Source organism: Terrapene carolina, unplaced genomic scaffold, assembly GCF_002925995.2.
Source record: "Terrapene carolina triunguis isolate 2854851 unplaced genomic scaffold, T_m_triunguis-2.0 Scaffold67, whole genome shotgun sequence".
Lineage (NCBI taxonomy): Eukaryota > Metazoa > Chordata > Testudines > Emydidae > Terrapene > Terrapene triunguis.
In genome coordinates this window covers 16,396,648-16,418,162 of record NW_020664418.1, presented here as the reverse complement: position 1 = coordinate 16,418,162, position 21,515 = coordinate 16,396,648, and the positions used below count along the sequence as shown (strand labels likewise).

General features: G+C 40.5%; 1 protein-coding gene across 5 annotated transcripts in view; it reads right to left on the bottom strand.

The window, feature by feature from the left end:
- SCAPER (S-phase cyclin A associated protein in the ER) overlaps window positions 1–21,515 on the bottom strand; it is a 356,482-nt gene that overhangs the window by 154,765 nt on the left and 180,202 nt on the right. For all 5 annotated transcript variants that reach the window (XM_024205417.2, XM_024205418.2, XM_024205421.2 and 2 more), the window contains exon 22: window positions 21,124–21,189. In XM_024205417.2, the coding sequence (XP_024061185.2) occupies window positions 21,124–21,189 (66 nt within the window). The remainder of the gene's footprint in view (window positions 1–21,123; window positions 21,190–21,515) is intronic.

Genomic DNA, 21,515 nt, shown 5'->3' with positions numbered 1-21,515 from the left:
TCATTTTTCTATATGGCAAATCTTAAAGCCTCTTTCGATGAGAAAGTGTGTGTGTGTGTGTGTGTTTTATCTACATCTACGTGTGAATCATTGTCCAGAGTACTTAACATTACCTAAGATACTGCTCAATGCAAGAAAAGAATTAGAGGGAAATGAAAAAGGTCTTACTGAATAATTATAATTAAGGCTAAGATTTCATCATGGATATTTTTAGTAAAAGTCAGGGACAGGTCATGAGCAATAAAGAAATATTCATGGAAGCTCGTGACCTGTCCCGGACTTTTACTAAAAATATCTGTGACAAAATGGGGAGCTCATCTGTGGAGTCTCCATACCGTCTGCGGTGGCTTGGAGTGCCTGGGGTGGGGGGTGCCCGGGGTGGCTCGGAGCTTCCAGCCACTGCGGGCTGAAGTCACAAAAGTCTCTGGAAATCATGGATTCTGTGACTTCCACGATCTCTCTGACAAAATCGTAGCCTTAATTATAATATTAAACTGCCACCTCTGTTGACAAATTCCCTTGCTTTCTTCCTGAGTTGGAAAGACCTTTTTGTGTGCACCTGGCAATACAAAGATTTTCACACCATTATATTGTTATATATCAGTGTGAGTCTGTATAAATGCTTTAATTAAACAATAATTTGGAGTACTAAAAAACTAGAACGTTATCTATCGCTGGAGCAGATTTGCTCATTATTCAGTTATTTTCCCTCCAGCCAAATAAGATGGGCACTGACTCATACTAATTTGTTTCATCTGGAATGATCTTTATTTACTGGAAATGCTGGTCAGTTTTAATGTTAGATTGCATGTTTGACAGTAGGAATTTTTCTTCTCTTTTTGGATTATATTGACTTTGACCTTTTTATAAAGACGGAACAAAAAAGGTGTGGCTATTATTAACAACAACAATTTCTAAGTTAAATGTATCGTCTGAATAATGTTTATTGTATTTTTGGATGCCCATCCAATCTGTGCACTGGAACCGACTTATTTCCTCAATTTTAAAAAATTCGTAAGTTGCGGATATTATAGTATCTGTTTCTCTGAAAGATGGATTGTGGAAGGGTATATAATGGAAGAGTTAAGATTGTTTTTGGAATATGCAATATGATATTTTACATATATACATTTAATTAAGGGACTGTATAAACTGTGAGTGTAATTAAATACTTATCTACCTTAACTCTTTTTCTTCTATACTTTTAAATAACCGTAATGTTCCTTTACTTACACACACACACAAAAGAAATCTTATCTTAAAAGTTAAATTAACAGATAAAAAGAAAGTTCCTTGATTTTTGAAAACACTAGATCAAAGAGCCTCCAGCTCCACCCCCATCTTTCCTGCAATGTGGAGTTTAGGAGTTCTGCAGGGTCCCTGATTCTCCTTATCTCACACTGACCTGCAAAAAGTCCCCTCCAAAGCATGTGGGTCTAGGGAGGCGAAATCTAGTCTATTGCGAATAAACACTACAGAACAATGTTCAAAAAGAACTTTTGTTGAAAGTCTTGTCCTAATGGGTTATAAACCAACAAGGCTGGTAATTAAGAGATGAGAATAACTTAGTGATAAGAACATAACATAAGAATGGCCGTACTGGGTCAGACCAAAGGTCCATCTAACCCAGTATCCTGTCTACCGACAGCGGCCAATGCCAGGTGCCCCAGAGGGAGTGAACCTAACAGGTAATGATCAAGTGATCTCTCTCCTGCCATCCATCTCCACCCTCTGACAAACAGAGTCTAGGGACACCATTCTTTACCCATCCTGGCTAATAGCCATTAACGGACTTAACCTCCATGAATTTATCCAGTTCTCTTTTAAACGCTGTTATAGTCCTAGCCTTCACAACCTCCTCAGCTAAGGAGTTCCACAAGTTGACTGTGTGCTGTGTGAAGAAGAACTTCCTTTTATTTGTTTTAAACCTGTTGCCTATTAATTTCATTTGGTGACCCCTAGTTCTTGTATTATGGGAATAAGTAAATAACTTTTCCTTATCTACTTTCTCCACATCACTCATGATTTTATATACCTCTATCATATCATATCCCCCCTTCGTCTCCTCTTTTCCAAGCTGAAAAGTCCTAGCCTCTTTAATCTCTCCTCATATGGGACCCGTTCCAAACCCCTAAACATTTTAGTTGCCCTTCTCTGAACCTTTTCTAGTGCCAGTATGTACTGGATGGTGCTCTTGGGGGCTTTTGGGAACTCTTTTACCATCAAATTGAAGGAAGAAATGGGGTGATTTCATGAATCTGATGGAGCTGTGCCTCGGATACAGCTCTATCATCCTTGCAAGAGACAATTAAAATGTCCAGGGGTCATAAAAATAATTAATTCTTAACAACAATATTTTTTTAACTCTGCAAAGTACCAGATTGTATCAAGTATTTTAAAAAGTCCCAGGGAGAGATATTCCCCAACTCTTTTCCTCCACTTCAACACAGACCTATTTCAAACCAGACACATAAATACATACATATATATATAAAATGAATTTTAATGTTCTGTTCCGGTGATTGTGGGTGTCTCCTCTCTTCCTCTGGAATAGAGAGGGAGCCATTGTTTGTAATGGGCTCACTCTCTTCAACACAGGAGAGTGGGCTACTGATGAAAAAAGGAGGAGAGTGAGTGAAGGAGCTGCTTGACAGAGTGAGGAGTGAGAATAGAGTTCCCTCTCTTTCTAGGGAAAGCCAAGGAGCAAGCTAGTTGTGGGGAAGCCAGGCTGCTGTAGAAGTTGGTTGAAGGAGCATCTACCAGGGATGAGGACCAAGTATAGCAAGGATTGTGTCATTAGCAGTGAGAGATACCAAGGTCCTTACTTTGATTATAGATGTAACTGTAGCAGAATGTCAGTGGAACTGAATCTTGTGACACGATAACAGCCATTCACTGTAAAGTACATACTGAGGTCTTTATATATAGACATATTGGAATGAAGCCGAGACCTTTATTTCCGAACTGGGGAACTATTTTCCAGTTTTATTGACAGTTTTGCTACCACACTAAATCTTTTTTTTTTTTTTTTTTAATGGAATGCTCTGGCAAGTCAAAGTAGAACACATCTTATATTTATAGCAAAGAACGGTTTTGATTAATTATATTTGGATAAAAACTCTGTTTCATATTAAATATTTTTCTTTGGTGGATAATACAGTGAGGAAATAGCCTAAATTAGAGCAGCACAAAAATGAAATTGCAAAAAAGGGAAGAAACCCTTACTTATCTGTATTGTAATTGTTGTTCTTTGAGATGTGGGTGCAAATATGTATTCCACGCAGGTGATGCACGCTGGCAATGCATGCCCAGTGTGCTGGAGCCAGAGAGTTTTCTGCAGCTGTACCTATTGGTGCAGCACACGTGCCCTATGCCTCCTCATGGCCACTCCTACAGCTATATGAGGGCAGTGCCATCACATCCTCCATCAATTCCTTTTCACTGAACTATGGTGGCTCAAAACTCAATGCAGAGGGAATGGATGGAGGATCATGGAATACATGTGTGCAATCATATTTTGAAGAACAATGGTTACAGTACAGGTAAGTAACAAGATTTTCTTCTTCGAGTGTTTACACATGTATATTCCACTCAGGTGACTCAAAAGCAGTACTGTCAGGAGATCGGGCTCCAAGTATGTTTAAACAGTGACTCAATATTGCTTTCCCAAAGTTTGTATCACATCCTGAAGCTGTTGTCATGACATAATGATGAGTGAATGTATGCACGGAAGACCAAATAGCAGCTCTACACATGTATAGTATGGGGATGTCCCTTAGAAAAACTATTGAGGTTGCTTGAGCTCTTGTGGAATGGGCCAATAGTCTTTGGGAAGGAGAGGCATTTGCTACCCCATATGCTGCTACAATACAGGAATTAATCCATTTGGAAACTGTCTGTGCTGAAACTGCCTGACCTCTCATTCTGCTATCATATTAAACAAAAAGCCAAGAAGACAGCCTGAAAGTCTTGGTCCTATATAGATAGAAGGCCAGTGCTTGCCTGACATCCAAAGATGCAGATTTGAGTGCCATTTTTGAAAAAAACAAACAAAAAAAAACAACAACAGGTAAGTAGATTGCCTGATAAAAATGAAATTTGAACTTTAGTTTACAATTTTGGATGCAGCCTCAAAGCTAATTTATCTTTGAAAAATAATATATAGGACAGGGGTCGGCAACCTTTCAGAAGTGGTGTGCCGAGTCTTCATTTATTCACTCTAATTTAAGGTTTTGCGTGCCAGTAATACATTTTAGCGTTTTTAGAGGGTCTCTTTCTATAAGTCTATAATATATAACTAAACTATTGTTGTATGTAAAGTAAATACGTATTGAAAAATGTTTAAGAAGCTTCATTTAAAATTAAATTAAAATGCAGAGGCCCCCGGTCCGGTGGCCAGGACCTGGGCAGTGTGAGTGCCACTGAAAATCAGCTCGTGTGCCGACTTCGGCACGCATGCCATAGGTTGCCTACCCCTGATATAGGATGTACTACTATGACAGACAGAAGTGTCCCCATTCTCCTATCTGATGAGAAAGGATGCCTTTTGATTCAAGTGAAGCCAAGAACAGGTCACCAAAGCCTCAAATGGAGGATCCATTACAGCCACTAATACAGTGCTGAGGTCCCAAAGTGGTACTGTATCTTTAACAGAAGGAGAAAGGCAAACAATTCCTTTAAAAAATCTAGAAACTATGCAGCTGGAAAAAAACAGATCTCTCTTGAATGGAAGATAGATAGCTAAGTGGACTCTCAGCGAGGCAAGAGAAAGACCTGAGGATTTGAGGTGTAACAGGTACTCAAAAATGTCTTGAATCGTAGCTTTTCCTGGGTGAATTCTGTGAACAGTACACCAGATCAAAAAACATGTCCATTTAGCCAAACACAGGTGAGTCTCATCTTACGCGGGGGTTCCGTTCCGGGGTCAGTGCATAAAGCGAAACCCGCGTATAGTCAAAATTACATTGAGTTGACTAGCGGGCGGAATTGCCCTCACTACAAGTACAGTATTAAAATTGTTATTTTTCTCTTTTTTTGCCGACCACGTAAAGCTGAAATCGCACATGTTAAATGCGCGTAAGATGCAACAGACCTGTACAGGGACCTAGTGGAATGTTATCTAATGTTAAGAAGTATCTCCTGAACTGACACTGAGCAGTGCTTCTCCACTTGATCTAACCACTCAACAAACATGCTGTGAGGTGCAGACTATTAAGATCTGGGTGACACATTCATCCGTGTTGCTTGGAGAGCAGATTTGGAAGAGGAGGCAGAGACCATTGGTTTGAATCGAGAGAATGTGAAGATCCAAGAACCAGAGCTGTCTCAATCACACTGGCAATGATAAGAATTATCTTGGTGTGATCTTGTTTTAAACTGAGAACTTGTGGAATGGGGGAAATGCATATATGAGACTCGATCCTCATCTCAGGAGAAATGTGTTGGATATCGAGTCTGGATTATGACTTACTCGAGGACAGAACTGATGGCATTTCTTGTTGCCTTTTGTTGCAAATAGGCTGACTGCTGGAATACCCCAGATTTGAAAGACGGTCCTTGGCATACTGTTCTTGAGGGGCCATTCATCATTCTAGGAGAATCCCCTTCCTGGGTAATCGGCCATCTGTTTCTGGGAGACAGGTAAGTGAGCTGCAATGGGAGTAGTCTTCCTTGATGCCAAAGTCACAGAGATTCATCAATCTTGGCAAAGCTGATTGGATCACCTCCCTCCCTATCTGTTTAGTCAGTACACCATGGTTGTATTGTTGGCCAATTTCTGGATCGACAAGCCCTTGAAGAGAGGGCCTTGTGAATTGCCCAGAGTTCAAGGACACTGATATAAAAATCTGATTCTTGCTCTGGTAATGACTGTCCTAGACGAAAGGGGCTGAGAGATATGTTGTTTTGATCCAGGGAACATAGGATCACAGGAGGAACCTAGAACAACTTGTCTAAAGGTGTCTGTTTAGTGAATCTTGATGGATGTGGAGGTTCAGCCTGGCATGTTGGGTCACGTAAGTACACAAGGCCACATATAGTAGCCTTAGGCACACCCGACAGCAGTGGTAAGGTGTGACTTGAGAAATATGCACAACTTGTGAATGGTCTGAAATTTGTCCTGAGGGAGACAAGCCATCGAATTCCTAGAACTGAGTAGGACCCTGATGGACTCAATTTTCTGTATTGGAACCAACATGGATTTTCCCTTGGTTCAGAATGAGTCCCAGACAGTCGAAGAGACAGATGATGAACTAAACATGGTGAAGTACCTGATGTTTCAATCTGCCTTATACCAACCAATCATCCAGATAAGTAAAGATGTGAATTCCCTTTCTTCTCAAGAAGGTCGCCACATCCACTAGGCACTAGGTAAATACATGCGGCACTGACAACAGGCCAAACCGAAGTACTGTGTATTGATAATGTCAGCCCGCTGCTACAGATCTCAAAACTTCCTGTGACTTGGCAGTACTGCCACATGGAAATAGGCATTCTGGAGAGAAAGGGTAGCAAACAAGCACTGTGATGTAGGGAAGGATGGATTGATGCTAGGGAAACCATGTAAAATTTTATATATCTGATGAACTTGTTGAGATTTTGGAGGTTCAGTATGGGACTCAGACCCTCTCTTGGACTTGGGGATCAGAAAGAGTCATGGATAAAACCCCTTTCCCCAGTGCCAAAGGGAAATTCTTCTATGACCCCTAGAGTGAGCACAGTCTGAACTTCCTGAAGGAGCACTGACTCCCTGAGATGGTTCCCCAAAAAGGGATAGAGGAGATGAGTGGGAAAGGGGAGAGTGAGAGGAATTGGATAGAATATCCCAGTCTCATAGTCCTTAGGATCCATTTGTCTGTGGTTATGATCTCTCAAGCACTGAGGAAGTGGCATATCTGTCCCCATGCATGGAGGGGGAGATAACAGAAAAATCGCCAACGATTGTATTGCTCTCTTTGAAGGAGAAGTCAACTGTGCTGCTTCCAAACAGCAGACTGAGGATGAGCTGGTTGATTTGTATAGGAATTGGTGGATCTCCTTCTCTGTGATTTGTGCTTCCTCCTCAAAAAATTCTACGACTGTGAGCAGCTCTGGTTTGTTTTATGAGTCTTCTTTTGGGGAAGCTCTGGATAAGAAGACCAACACCTCTTCCTCAGAGAAGAGACTGAGGCCATGTCTACACTAGAGAGCTTACAGCGGTACAGCTGTAGTGATGCAGCTGTGCCGCAGTAAGATCTCCCATATAGCTGCTCCAAGCTGATGGGAGAGAGCTCTCCTGTTGACATAATTAAATGACCCCTAACAAAAGGCGGTAGCTATGTCAGCAGGATTGGGTCTCCTGCTGACATAGCGCCATCCATACCAGCACTTCTGTTGGTGCAACTTATGTCGCTCAGGGAGGTGTTTTTTCACATTCATGAGCAAGATAAGTGTACTGACAAAAGTGCTAGTGTAGACATAGCCTGAGTCTACGGGTCTGTCAGAGACCATTGCAGCCTCATTAGTGGACTGCAGGTAGGCAATAGGTGTGTGGTTGAGGGTCCTGGGGCTGAGGTGTGTCTCATGGCCTGCTTCATAAAGTGTTGCTTGAGGCACAGATCTTTGGAAATCTGCATTCTTTTTCTGAAAGAATGGCAGATACCGCACCTCTCCCTAATGTGCCCCTCGCCAAGACAGAGAAGGCAGAGCACATGAGGGTCACTATTTGGGATAGACACCCCACATGACAGGCATTGCTAAAAGTCCAGGGAGTGCTGCATGTCACCAGTGTCTAGCACTGAAGACTAACTACTAACAAACAAAATAAAACCCTAAAACAGAATAAAATAACAAAAGAAGTCTAATTATGGGGTACTAACTTCTATTTACAGGGAAGGCAGAGAACTAATCTTGCTGACTACAAAGAGAAAAAATCATGAGGTAAACTGCCCAGGAAGCTTCAACTCAGGCTATGGGTGGTGATAAGGAACTGACAGGGTCAGGGCAGTGCCACTCTCGTATAGCCTCAGGAGGGGCCAGGAGAAGGTGCAGGATGCATTCACGGACCCAATGGGTACTGCTGCATAAAACACTCTGGCTCTGGTGTACTGGGCACCCACACACCTGAGTGGAATACATATGTTCAACCACTCAAAGAGGAACTCTTGCTTCTCTTCCTCGACCCAACAAACTGTACATTGGATCTCCTCAATTATATTTCAGCCATAGGCCCCAATTCAGGACAGCATTTAAACATACATTAAAGCCCATTCTTATTCAGCAAGGCACTTAAGTACATGTTTAAGTAAGGAAGTGCTTAAATCCCTTAAGTAAATATTTCTTCCAAATTACATGACTGGATGGAGACACACTGGAGGTTGCACAATCTAATAATTATGAGGGTTTATGTTGAAATATATTTTATTAATCATTAAAATAATATTAATGTACTAATATAAAATATGATTTTGTATTGACTACTCAGAACTATAGTATACAGTATGAGTGTTTTCTTTGCACAGTTTTGATGTGCTTCTTTCTTAATACACCATATCACTAACACTTTCAATAGTGGACTACATCTACACAAAAATTAATGTAAAAGCAAAAAGACTATTAAAAATGGTTTCTCTGCCCCGCCACTTTGTATTTGAATTTGGTCTGGTGTCCCATCAGATTAAGGTAGAGGCAAAGCAAGTGTAAAATTATGGGCAAAACATTAGACTTTGTGACAGAAAAGTGGCCACTTCAGTGGTTGGAGGACTGTTTCACCACTGCAGAGAGTAATTCTAATATTTTAAACAGTGAACTACAAAGTACCTAAACATACCTATAGAATACACATATTTGTATGTCAATGTCTTTATGAATTTAGCATATATTCCGCCCAATGCCAATAGTATTTAAAAAGGCATAAGGAACATTCACTGAACACAAGAGGTCTGTATTTAACCCTGAGGTAAATCAAAACTGTGATTCATCTGAACTAAGCTTAAAGGAAGAATGCCAGAATTAGAGTGATGTTTCAGTAATACGAGCTAAAAGCTATGTCCAATTTCCAACCTCAACGGAAGAAACACTGCTGGTAATGTATTCCCCCTCAAGAAAGAAACAGCCAGATTTTAACTTCAACTGTAAATAACTCCAGAATCTTTTACTAGAAGACAAACTTCACCCTAGCGTAGTCCTGTTTGAAGAGGACGATGTTAACGCAAACTAGCAAGCTTTTAGTTTGCGCCTGCGCATCCACATGGGGGAGTTACAGCTCAGCACTTTGGTGCGTACTGCTATTCACACACCCTGTAGTCCAAACTGTGGGGCAGTATAGACAAGCCCTAGGAGTGAAATTTCCAGCCCCACATGCTAACGATTTACTCCTGAATTGCTTATGTTTAAGGCTAAGATTTTGTCACAGATATTTTTAGTAAAAGCCACAGACAGATCATGGGCAAAAGAGAAAAATTCATGGAAGCCATGACCTGTCCATGACTTTTACTAAAAATATCCCTGACAAAATGGGGATCTGCGGGTCCTCACACCGCCTGAAGCGGGGCAGCTGCGCAGGGGTTAGGAGCAGCCTGCAGCAGCTGAGGGCTGCGGGGGTACTCCTGCTGTCTGCAGCTCTGGGGATCCCTCGCTGCCTGTGGGGGACGGGAGTTGTGGGGTTCCCCCACTGCCCTCAGCCGCCTGGAACTTGGGGATTCCCCCGCAATGGCAAGGAGCTGCAGGGTTCCCTGCCGCCAGCGAGCTTGGGGGTTCCTCCGCTGGCAGTGGCCAGGAGGGTGGGGGTACCCTGCCTCCTGGGAGCTGCGTGGTACCCCGCCGCTCACAGTGGCTTGGAGCTCCGGGGACTGCCAGAGGCAGCGGGGGACCCTGCAACTCCCAACCACTGCAGGCTGAAGTCACAGAGGTCGCTGGAAATCTCAGATTCTGTGATCTCTGTGACTAAATCATAGCCTTACTTATGTTCTATTGTCTGCTAATCCATTGACAGGAAAATGGTACAGTATGTGGTCTTGTTGGGAGGACAGAAGCAGAAATGTTCTCTGCAACTGCTAAATCCTGGATGAGTTATCTCAACTCCAGATAGTCTTTAAACTTATTTTTTGGGCAAAGGAAAGATGGTGCTCTCTTTACTTAGGATTGTTTTGAAGAACCAAGGAATTTGTTTGATACAGTGGATTGTGCTTGAATACGGAATTTATCATTGGTATCAACAGATTAGGAGAAATTGTAATGTTTGCTCCAGTGTTTATATGGACATAGCAGCCTTTCCAAATTCATCTATCCATCTATTTCATGACAATATTTACATTCTTTCTGTCCTGAGTTCTGTGTTCCTCCACTTTTTCATACTAGAAACTACAAACACCTGGGCAAAATTCACCGGGCTACACAAAAAGGGATGCCACAAATGCAGTATATGTCTTTTTAATCTACAATGATTTACATCTCACCAAATAAGATTTTAGTATTAACCACAAACATGAATAATCCAGATTTTAGAAGAAATATACATAAAGCACATATGGGGGTGGCTGACTGGGAGGTGCTACCACAAAATAAATACTAAATAATAATTTTAGCAAATAAAAATACATTGACATTTTTACAATTCAAATGCCAAAATGAGGGCTGCTCATGTAAAAGGTTTTATGCTATATAATAGTAATAAATAAGTAATAAATAAAAAAAATCCAAAATATTTTATAACAAGAGTTTCTTTGTGCTATTGGCTAAGTATTTTTAGTAGGGCTGTCAAGCAATTAAAAAAATGAATCGCAATTAATCACGTGATTAAAAAAATGAATCACAATTAATCGCACAGTTAAACAATAATAGAATACCATTTATTTAAATATTTTTGGATGTTTTCAAGATTTTCAAATATACTGATTTCAATTACAACACAGAATACAACGTGTACAGTGCTCACTTTATATTTATTTTTTATTACAAATATTTGTACTATAAAAAAAAGAAATAGTATTTTTCAATTAACCTAATACAAGTACTGTAGTGCAATCTCTTTATCATGAAAGTTGAACTTAAAAATGTAGATTTATGTACGAAAAAACTGCATTCAAAAATAAAACAATGTAAAATTTTAGAGCCTGCAAGTCCAATCAGTCTTACTTTTTGTTCAGCCAATTGCTCAGACAAACAAGCTTGTTTACATTTGGAGGAGATCATGCTTCTTGTTCACAATGTCACCTGAAAGTGAGAACAGGTGTTCTCATGGCACTGTTATAGCCGGCATTGAAAGATATTTATGTGCCCGATGTGCTAAAGATTCATATGTTACTTCACGCTTCAAACACCATTCCAGGGGACATGCATCCATGCTGATGATGGGTTCTGCTCAATAACAATCCTAAGCAGTGTGGACCGATGCATGTTCATTTTCATTATCTGAGTCAGATGCCACCAGCAGAAGGTTGATTTTTGTTTTTGGTGGTTTGGGTTCCGTAGTTTCCACATCGGAGTGTTGCTCTTTTAAGACTTCTGAAAGCATGCTCCACACCTCGTCCTTCTCAGATTTTGGAAGGCACTTCAGATTCTTTAACTTGGGTCGAGTGCTGTAGCTATCTTGAGAAATCTCACATTGGTACCTTTCTTTGCGTTTTGTGAAATCTGCAGTGAAAGTGTTCTTAAAATGAACAACGTGTACTGGGTTATCATCTGAGACTGCCATAACATGAAATATATGGCAGAATGCTGGTAAAACAGAGCAGGGGACATACAATTCTCCCCCAAGGAGTTGAGTCACAAATTTAATTAACGCATTACTTTTTTAACGAGCGTCGTCAGCATGGAAGCATGTCTTCTGGAATGGTGGCCAAAGCATGAAGGGACAAACGAATGTGTAGCATATCTGGCATGTAAATACCTTGCAATGCCGGCTACAAAATGCCATGCAAATGCCTGTTCTGACTTTCAGGTGACACTGTAAATAAGAAGAGGGCAGCATTATCTCCTGTAAATGTAAACAAACTTGTTTGTCTTAGCGATTGGCTGAACAAGAAGTAGGACTGTGTGGACTTGTAGGCTCTGAAGTTTTACATTGTTTTGTTTTTGAGTGCAGTTATGTAACAAAAATAAAATCTACATTTGTAAGTTGCACTTTCAGAACAAAGAGATTGCACTACAGTACCTTGTATGTGGTGAATTGAAAAATAATATTTTAGCATTTTTTCAGTGCAAATATTTGTAATAAAAAATAACATACACTTTTATTTCAATTACAACACAGAATACAATATATATGAAAATGTAGAAAAACATCCAAAATATTTAATAAATTTCAATTGGTATTCTATTGTTTAACAGTGCAATTAAAACTGCGATTAATCACGATTTATTTTTTTGAGTTAATTGTGTGAGTTAACTGCGATTAATCGACAGCCCTAATTTTTAGTAGATTTTACATACTGGAAACGAAAAGGAAAAAAGATCTATATCATCATTCTTAGGCTAAGCTTAATTTCTAGAGAAAGGCCTTAAGAATACTGATTTGTCAATTTATTTTCACCATTCCTACAGATTAACTCAATAAAATCTTGGATGTATACTGCACACACCTAAAGGAGAATTAATATGGACAGACACAGGTCTAGTGTCTGTCCAACTGATGTACAGGTTTACAAGGGAGTGGGAGGTTGCAATGAACCACATTCTTTTTCAGGAACTAGCCAGAATCCAAATGGGAAGCATACATCTTGCTCCCTCCTATTGCCCCAGCAGGAACTATGAAGAGGGATAGGAAAGGCTTTGGTGGTATCTGCCCTGGCACAGTCAGAAGGGGGTGTATATTGTATCCTCTTAAAGGATTGTGTATTAACTGGAGATTTATTTACTCTTTTTTGGCTCCTTTATAGTTTGCACAGCTGTTTGGAAAATAACAAATTCTACACAAATATTTCCAGCATGTGGGATTATCTGCTTCTTTCCACTAATTCCTTTAAAATGGAGGTTTGTCTCTGAATGTTGCCAATACTTTGGTCTAATGTCTTATAATTGGCCTAAATAGTAACTTATGTATTAGACCAAGAATGGCCTAAATATCTTTCTCTCCTGTGAGTCAGATGGTGCACTGGGTGGCAAACAAGACTATACTGTAATATAGAGCAGTGGTTTTCAAACTTTTTTTCTGGTGACTCAGTTGAAGAAAATTGTTGATACCTGCAACCCAACGGAGCTGGGGATGAGGAGTTTATGGTGTGGGAGAGGGCTCAGGGCTGGGGCAGGGGACTGGGGTGCAGGAAGGGGTCAGGGCTCTGGGCTGGGGGTACAGGCTCTGGGGTCGGGCCAGGGATGAGTGGGTTGGGGTGCAGGAAGGGGCTCCGGGCTCGGGGGGGCTCAGGGTTGGGGCACGGGATTTGGGGCATGGGGCTGGGCACGGGCTTATCTCCCGCGGCTCCTGGTCAGCGGTGCAGCTGGGGTGCAGAGGCAGGCTTCCCGCCTGTTCTGGCACCACAGACTGCGCTGCACCCCAGAAGCGGCCAGCAGGTCTGGATCCTAGGCGGAGGTACGCAAGCGGCTCCGCACGGCTCTCGCCCGCAGGCACCATCCCTCCACCACCAGTGTGGAGCAAGTGCTCGGGCAGCACACGGAGCCCCGTGGCGCCCCTGCCTACGAGCCGGACCTGCTGCTGGCTGCTTCCGGGTAGGGACTACTAGTTTTAAGTTTTTACTGGCCAGCCGCCAGTGCTGAGCAAGGCGACCCAGTGCCTTGCATTCTGCAACCCAGTACTGGGTCGCGACCCAAACTTTGAAAATCATTGACATATAGAATGTTTAATTTTTGGCTATGCAAGAACGTATCTCAGACAACATATCCCATTTCTTCTGTAGCAGACTCTTATTAGAGTTTTTCTTTTTAATTCTGTCTTCCCACTGTATTTAATTCTCTTTTCAGGATAATGACAGCTTAAATTTCTGTAGTGTTCAGCATGTGCCTTTTTGTGATAGTTTCGTTTTGTTTTTTTAGAGGAGTTTAGAGACAATTTTACAAACCTGCAGAAAGGGAGTGTTATCTAATGGTTAAAGCACAAGACTGGGAAGATTTGATTTCTGTCCCAGCTACTGACTCACTACATCAATTGCAGCATGTCTCAACATTTTCCTCTGCCTCACTTTCTCTATTTATGTAATGGGGTTCATAACACTTTGATACCTCACATGGTGTTTTGATGCTTAATTTTATACTGAAAACTCTATGGTCCTTGGAAAAAAGATGCTAAGTAAATGCAAAGTATAACTTATTTTGTGATAACCTACTTCCCCCTTCCTTAAATCTGTCTGCTAGTGCAGCCTTCTAACAGATATTACAAAGGGAATGGGATGTATGCAATGTTGTTGTAGCTGTGTCGGTCCTAGTATATTAGAGACAAGGCGAGAAATATCTTTTATTGGACCAAACTTCTGTTGGTGAGAGAGACAAGCTTTTGAGCTACACAGACCTTGAAAGCTTGTCTCTCTCACCAACAAAGTTTGGTCCAATAAAAGATATTACCTCCCCCACCCTATCTCCCTAAGATAATAGGTATCCATGTAAATGTAACTTAATAGGCAAGTTTACTGGATGAAATGCTAAATTATTACATCTAAACTGATCCACAGCCTAAAAATTAACACTATAGGAGCCACAGGAATCTGTTCACCTTCAACAAATGACCAAAAAGAGCACCCATCAACAAACAGCTGTGTGAAGCTAACAAGCAAACAAGTCAACTGGGAATATTCTCCCTGCTGCAATGATAGCGTTCATTTGCTTGGAAAAGTGTCATTGGCTGCACAAATTAGTGGACAGGGCAGAGCACCTAAGGAATAGGTAGTATTCTGGGACCGTTTCCCTCAGCTTTAGGGGACAAAAGCTGCTCATCAGATATGCTAGAAATCTCTACTGGCCATCTTCTAAACTTCTACTTGTAGCAAAGAACTGCTTTGAGTCTTCTGACAATCCCATAAAAAACAAAACAAAACAAAAAACAAAACAAAAACAAAAACCCCACCACTTTAGAGTCAGTACTCTGGAGCCCACAGAAGTGCACATTTCATACCTGCCAAAGCAGCATGGGTCCAGACTGCTGACTAATATTAATGTCATCCAACTATTTAATGTGCTGTTTAGAAAACATTTGATCCAGTGCTTGGCCAATGCAAAAAATTGTGTAAAACTGCGAAATGTAAACTAACAGCAGCTACTAAAACAATCTGTGAACTGCAACAGGAAACTAGTGATCCTTGCAACACTACTGTAGTTTAATCATAAAGATGGCAGGTAAAAAGCTTTTCATGTCAAGACCCTAAATTTGGGGACCTCTCTTTCTTCTGCAACATCTGTTGAAATCATTAACACCTAAAAGAAGGTAGGGAACTGCATTCCTTCAACTGCTTTAGTTGTTGATGAAACCACTAACAGTTGGAAGGAAAACACAGATCTAAGATCTTAGCAGATACATATAACAAGAAATTATTTTCAACTTCTTTGCTCTAATGTAGATTTATTTGTAATTTTGAAGTCTACACATGTAGTCTGTTAATGATGCAAGGTCTTAAATAGCCTTTGAGATTTTAAAAAAAGCATTTATTGTTCATCTTTAGGAAAAGTTTCTTTGTTTATTAATATAATTCCAGCCTAGTCAGATTATTTAAGACCTTCTTTTAGAATAAACAGAAAATATCGATGTTTGTTTTGTAAAAGAGAATTTTTTTCAGATCACATATTATTACAGACATTAAAGGTGGCTAAGAATCTGTCACACATTCCTTTTCAATACTAGCATTCCCAATTTTTTACCCTTTCACTCCTTGATATGCCATGTCTCATTACCTCAGCAGATTTTCTCAGAGCCTGCGTTGGATAGATTCTAGACTCTTATTACTGGCAAGAATTCACTTTTTGTCAGCCAGGCACAGTAGCACGGTTAATATTAGCTCCCAGTAAAATACTCTGTGTTCTGGCTGAAAGGATAAAAATCTAACTTTTTTAAAATTTCTCAGTAGTATGATAATGTTCCACCCTAGACCTACTGTTGCTCTGTTCCTTTCTTCCACTTTGTTTTTTCAGCTATTGTACTAGGTAACACAGGGCCCTATGCTTAGCTTAATAGCAGTATAATCTTTCCTTTTAACTTTTTCCTTTGTTAAAAATGTCTTTTTACACTAGAAAACCACACTGATCCAGGCTTTAGTGTTTGCCTCATGAAGTTTCTTGTCTTCTCATTCACTCTTTTACTGAGGGATATAAAGTTACCTTTCCTAGATTATTTGTCTTCAGTTCTGTTAAAGATTTGCTTAATTTCCTGGCACAATATATGATGTAAGCTCTGAACTGAGCTGTTGGTTGACTCATAGGCAGTCTTCTATTCCCTCTTTCACAAAGTATGTTCAGACTGGAGTTCCTATTGCTATTGCCTTGACCTCAGAGCAACTGGCAAATACTCAAGTCCTGATGCTGGATAGGTAGATATTTTATTTTTGAAATGTTAACTGCTTTCAGGCTACTGTGCTGAAAGGTGACTTTCTGACTAAACTGGATTTGAGCACTACCTTGATTCCAGAAAATCTTTCAGAAATAGAAGTCTCACACTGCTATTTTTCTGTAGGTCTGTGTACAAGTTTAGAATGTGGGCTGCATTCTGCCCAGCATTAGAGTGATGCAAAAATCACACAAACCGGCAGGAAGTTCTAGAGGAACAGAGTTTCCTGGCACACAAGGGAACATGTCCACTGTTTCCTGCTTAAAAGGGTGTAGTGTATGCTCACCCACTTTGTGACAAGTTGGCTCTGCTGCTCCTTCTTCTCAAGCCTTCCCTTCCCACTTTGAGGTGGCTTGCAGTTCCAGACTCACATGATCCCTACACTCAAATGAGTGCAAGAACCATGATTACGCTCAACCTCCATGAGGGGACATAAGCTCTTTTCACTCACCCATCCACCCACTCTTGTCAATCCATTCACGGTCAGGAATCTCAGGATACCATCTAGTCCTATATTTTTCAGATATCTATTTAGACGATAATCTAACAAAGTAATCCAACAGACTTTTTAGAATTCAATCCGACTTTATGTACTGCAGATGCATAATGTTGCAATTTGAGCATAGCCTGGGGAACCACAGTAGAATACTATCAGGGTGCTCTAACTTGCACTGGAGACTGGTCTGGCACCAGGACAGGGCCAGACAATAGGATTCAGCCCTAGAGACTTTTATTATAGGACTCTGGCAACACCTGTTTTAGTTTGGAACATCATGACATAGTTAAATATACTGGACTGAACACTAGTCTTCTGCCCCCTAAATTTCCAACTGAGAGACTAAATCTCATTAATTTCCGAGCAGTTAAGGGTTATTGTCACTAGTCTCAGTGCTGTAATACAGAACTGATTTAATATAATTTTATTATATAGTAATCTACCACTTCTACTATTTATTTATTGTTAACTATCAACAATATGCTCTGTGTCTACATAATACCTGTGTATAGAATAAGCCACTCATCAGTATTCAGAAAACCTAGAATACCTAGCCACATCTTCTAATTTTTCTGGTATTATATGCTAAAAATTGTTAATTTAGTAAACACTTCTTCTTTCGTATGGCTGGTGTAGAGCAGCAACTACAATTTCACCTGAAGCTGATTGAGCCAAAAGGCTATATCAGGAGTAGCAGAATTTATTGCAGCAATGCCTCCTTCATATTTATAAATTGGGCAGTAGGTAGTGATATGTTCGATGGTCTGTCGTGGGGAACCACACTTGCACACCAGGGAGTCCTTGATTTTCCATTTGTGCATTAGATATCCGCATGTACCATGGTTGGTTAGAATTCGGTTCAGTGTTGACCAAGATGACCGTGGAAGGTCAAACCCAGGAACCTTCTGCATGGGATCTGGCACAAAGTGCTTATTTTTTAAGTCTTGTGTAGCCCAATTTGCTTTCCAAGCCTCCTTCTGATCATAGCCTGATTGCATGAGGCTTAACGAATGTTCCCAGAAAGGCTTGCAGGACCCAAGATGTTGCGGGGGGGGTGGGGAGGAAGGGGTGTGGCGTTGTCAAGGTCTTGGTGAATAGGAAGACATCTGTTTTCCTGGATTCACTGAGCTTTGTGGAATGTTGCAGCAGTTCGGGATATCGGCGGGGGAGCGATGTTAGACAGGACAGGTAGCCATGGTGTTGGAGTCGACTTAAGGGTTCCCATGATGCACCACATCACTGTATTTAGCTGGGTAGCCACGAGACGTGTGTGGCTGCATCTGCTCCATACCAGTGCACAATATTCAGCTACTAAATATACAAGTGTTATTGCAGATGTTGGCAACACTGATGCAACCCAGGTTATACATGCTAGTTTCTGGATTATGTTGGCTCTCATTTTTATCTTGCAGCTATCTTCTCAAGATGACTATGGAAGGAGAGGGTGCAGTCAAGTTTCACTCCGAGATATGTTAGAGTGTAATCGTGTAGAGTGGAAGATGGCAGCCTTCACGGGGCCCACTCTGTTAAGTGAGAATTCACAACGAATGCCATCAACTTGGTGACCGAACATCGCTCAGTGATCTCCCAGTTATCAGAGCAGCAAGTAAACACTAAAAATGTTTTATTTGTTTCTCCTCAGTGAGGACTAGTCAAGTGCATGGGGTGTATTTTTTGGAAATACTTGCTATGAATACCTGAGCCATTGAAAACGCTGTCAACATTCTAGAAGAATTTATAAAACTTCACAGGCTTCCCAACAAAGATGCTGTACTCCACCAGGAGTAGAATGAGCCACCAGGAATAGGATTCCTGCAGAATTTATAAGTTCTTCAGACATAAGAGATATAAAAATAAAGAAGATAAACAAGAAAACAGGTGAAACGAGAAAAATCAGATTAAAAGAAGAGAAGCCACAGGAGCTAATGAGGGACTGAGGCTGGTGAGTCCAATGAAGCAACAACAACAACAACAATTATAGTTAGTTCAAGTCAAAAATAAAAGGAAATTTTCAGGTGAAAAATCAGGGGATTGTTGAGTTTCTGCTGTGGTACAGTTGAACCGGATGACTGAAGGCACTACGGTTTATCAGGTTTCAGAGTAGCAGCCGTGTTAGTCTGTATCCGCAAAAATAACAGGAGTACTTGTGGCACCTTAGAGACTAACAAATTTATTAGAGCATAAACTTTCGTGGGCTACAACCCACTTCTTCGGATGCATATAGAGTGAAATATATTGAGGAGATATATATACACACATACAGAGAGCACACCTGTTCATGCTCTCTGTATGTGTGTATATATATCTCCTCAATATATTTCACTCTATATGCATCCGAAGAAGTGGGTTGTAGCCCACGAAAGCTTATGCTCTAATAAATTTGTTAGTCTCTAAGGTGCCACAAGTACTCCTGTTATTTTTATGGTTTATCAGTGTTTCAAGGAGAGCCAGGCACATACCCACCCTGCTATCGGCTGATAATCAGGTTTTAACTATGAGTTTCCTGGCAGCCACACACAGGAAGCAGAGATCCAAGAGTACTAATCTGTCATAATACTTACTCTAATTATTAAGAAATGGAAGTCAACAACAGTACCCTCTATCCCAGAGCATTTATGATGTGCCATCTGATGGAGATGCTTAGTGATGGTTATCACTGATAAAATCACATGGAAAATGGGAACAATTTGTTGATTATTATTAGCAGTACAAGGCAATTAATATCAGAAGTTCAGAGCACAAGCAAGGGGGAAAAGACAATGTGGTTAAGTAGAACCTGCATTACTAGCAGCTGACTAATAATTTTGTTCACAAAAAGTACCCAAAAGTCTGAGTTGGCTGTCTTTTCTAGTTGCTATTTGACTTACTTAGATTATATGTATTTATATATTACTTACCATAGCAAACTAGGGAAATACAACCTAAATGGAGTTACTATAAGGTGAGTTGGAAAACCACTCCCAGAGAGTACTTATCAGTGGTTCACAGCCAAACTGGAAGGGCTTGGTCTGTTCAGTATCTTCATCAGTGATTTAGATAATGGCAGAGAGTACACTTATAAAGTTTGCAGATGATACCAAGCTGGGAGGGGCTGTCTTGGAGGATAGGATTAAAATGATCTGGACAAATTGGAGAAATGGTCTGAAGTAAATAGGATGAAATTCAATCAGGACAAATGCAAAGTACTCCAGATTTGAGGGCTGGAACACACCCTAATCTCGTGTGTCACTTTTTATACCACCTCTGAAAAGTTCTCCAGGCCCTTTAATGTACATTTGAGATTGACGGTTTATATGGAAGGCCTCAGTCTGGGCAAACCAGGCTTCTCTAGAAGTTGGTTGAAGGAGCAACTACCAGGGCTACTACTGGGCAAACTAGTGATTTCATCAACAAACTACTGCAACTACTGGGCAAACCTGGCCCAGCAGAGCAGGAACATTCTCTTTCCCCTCCTTATCCTTAGAGGGGTCTGCAATGATGCTCAGATAGCAAAGCAGAGATCTACAACAGGAATGGAGCTATGAGATGCAGGTTGCCAGAATCATCGTCTCTATCTGTGTGAACAGCCATCCTGATTCTTGGCTGGGGGAGCCTTAAACAGAAATTCCGGTGGACAGAGTAGATTATGGAAGGGACTGCAAAATTAAGCTTCAGTAGTCGTACAAACAATTTCATTTCTAAATTGTTTTCTATACTTACCTCTTCCACATTACAATCCTATTCTGAATGCATGTTTGCACAATCATTCTTCCAGCCAGATCACCACTCAGCTGGAGTACACTGGTGAAGCATCATTGAAGCCAATGAATATCTGGCCCAAGATACGCTGCCAATGGCAAAATTCCTTGTGAAATAAATGAAAATCCCTGAAAAAACTCTTTTCTCTCTTATGGGCATTATATTGTACTGTAGCCTGATTTGGGTCACTGGAGCCTAAAATGTTGGCCCCCTGCTAACCTCTTTGCCTATTGTGTGGAGATGCATATTTTGCATCTTATCACTGAAGTGGTTATAGCGCTAACTTTCTGTGTTAGGAACTGATCTGTAGTTCAAGAGGACAGTATACCAAGTATTGAATGGAAAGCTTACCACATCGACCCCTATGGAAAAGTTGCAGATGCACGTCTACAAAAAACACAAACAACAAAGTATACAGTTAAATACTTACTTTGCTTTGTATGGTGATTCAGAGGTGGCATTTTTTGCTTCCATTAAACTTTCATATTCTTTAGCCCTGAGGGAAAAATATTAATCAACATTGATTATTCTTTAATTATTCAATGTTTGAAAACCAATTAGATAATTCTAATATGTGATTTATTCAGCTTCCTGACACTGTACAAGTCACTGGGCATTTCTGAAAATCAATTTTATTGTAAGCCATTTTTGTCTTTTCATCAGCCATATTTGTTCCTAAAGAACAGCCAGTGACTTGGTATGATTATTGTTACTACTTTAACTTCACCTGTTGTGTATTTAAGATATTTTAAGCTGATTTTCAAAATCATAACAAATGGAATACAAAACAATGGTTAGAGAAATATTATTTTTATCCTGAAA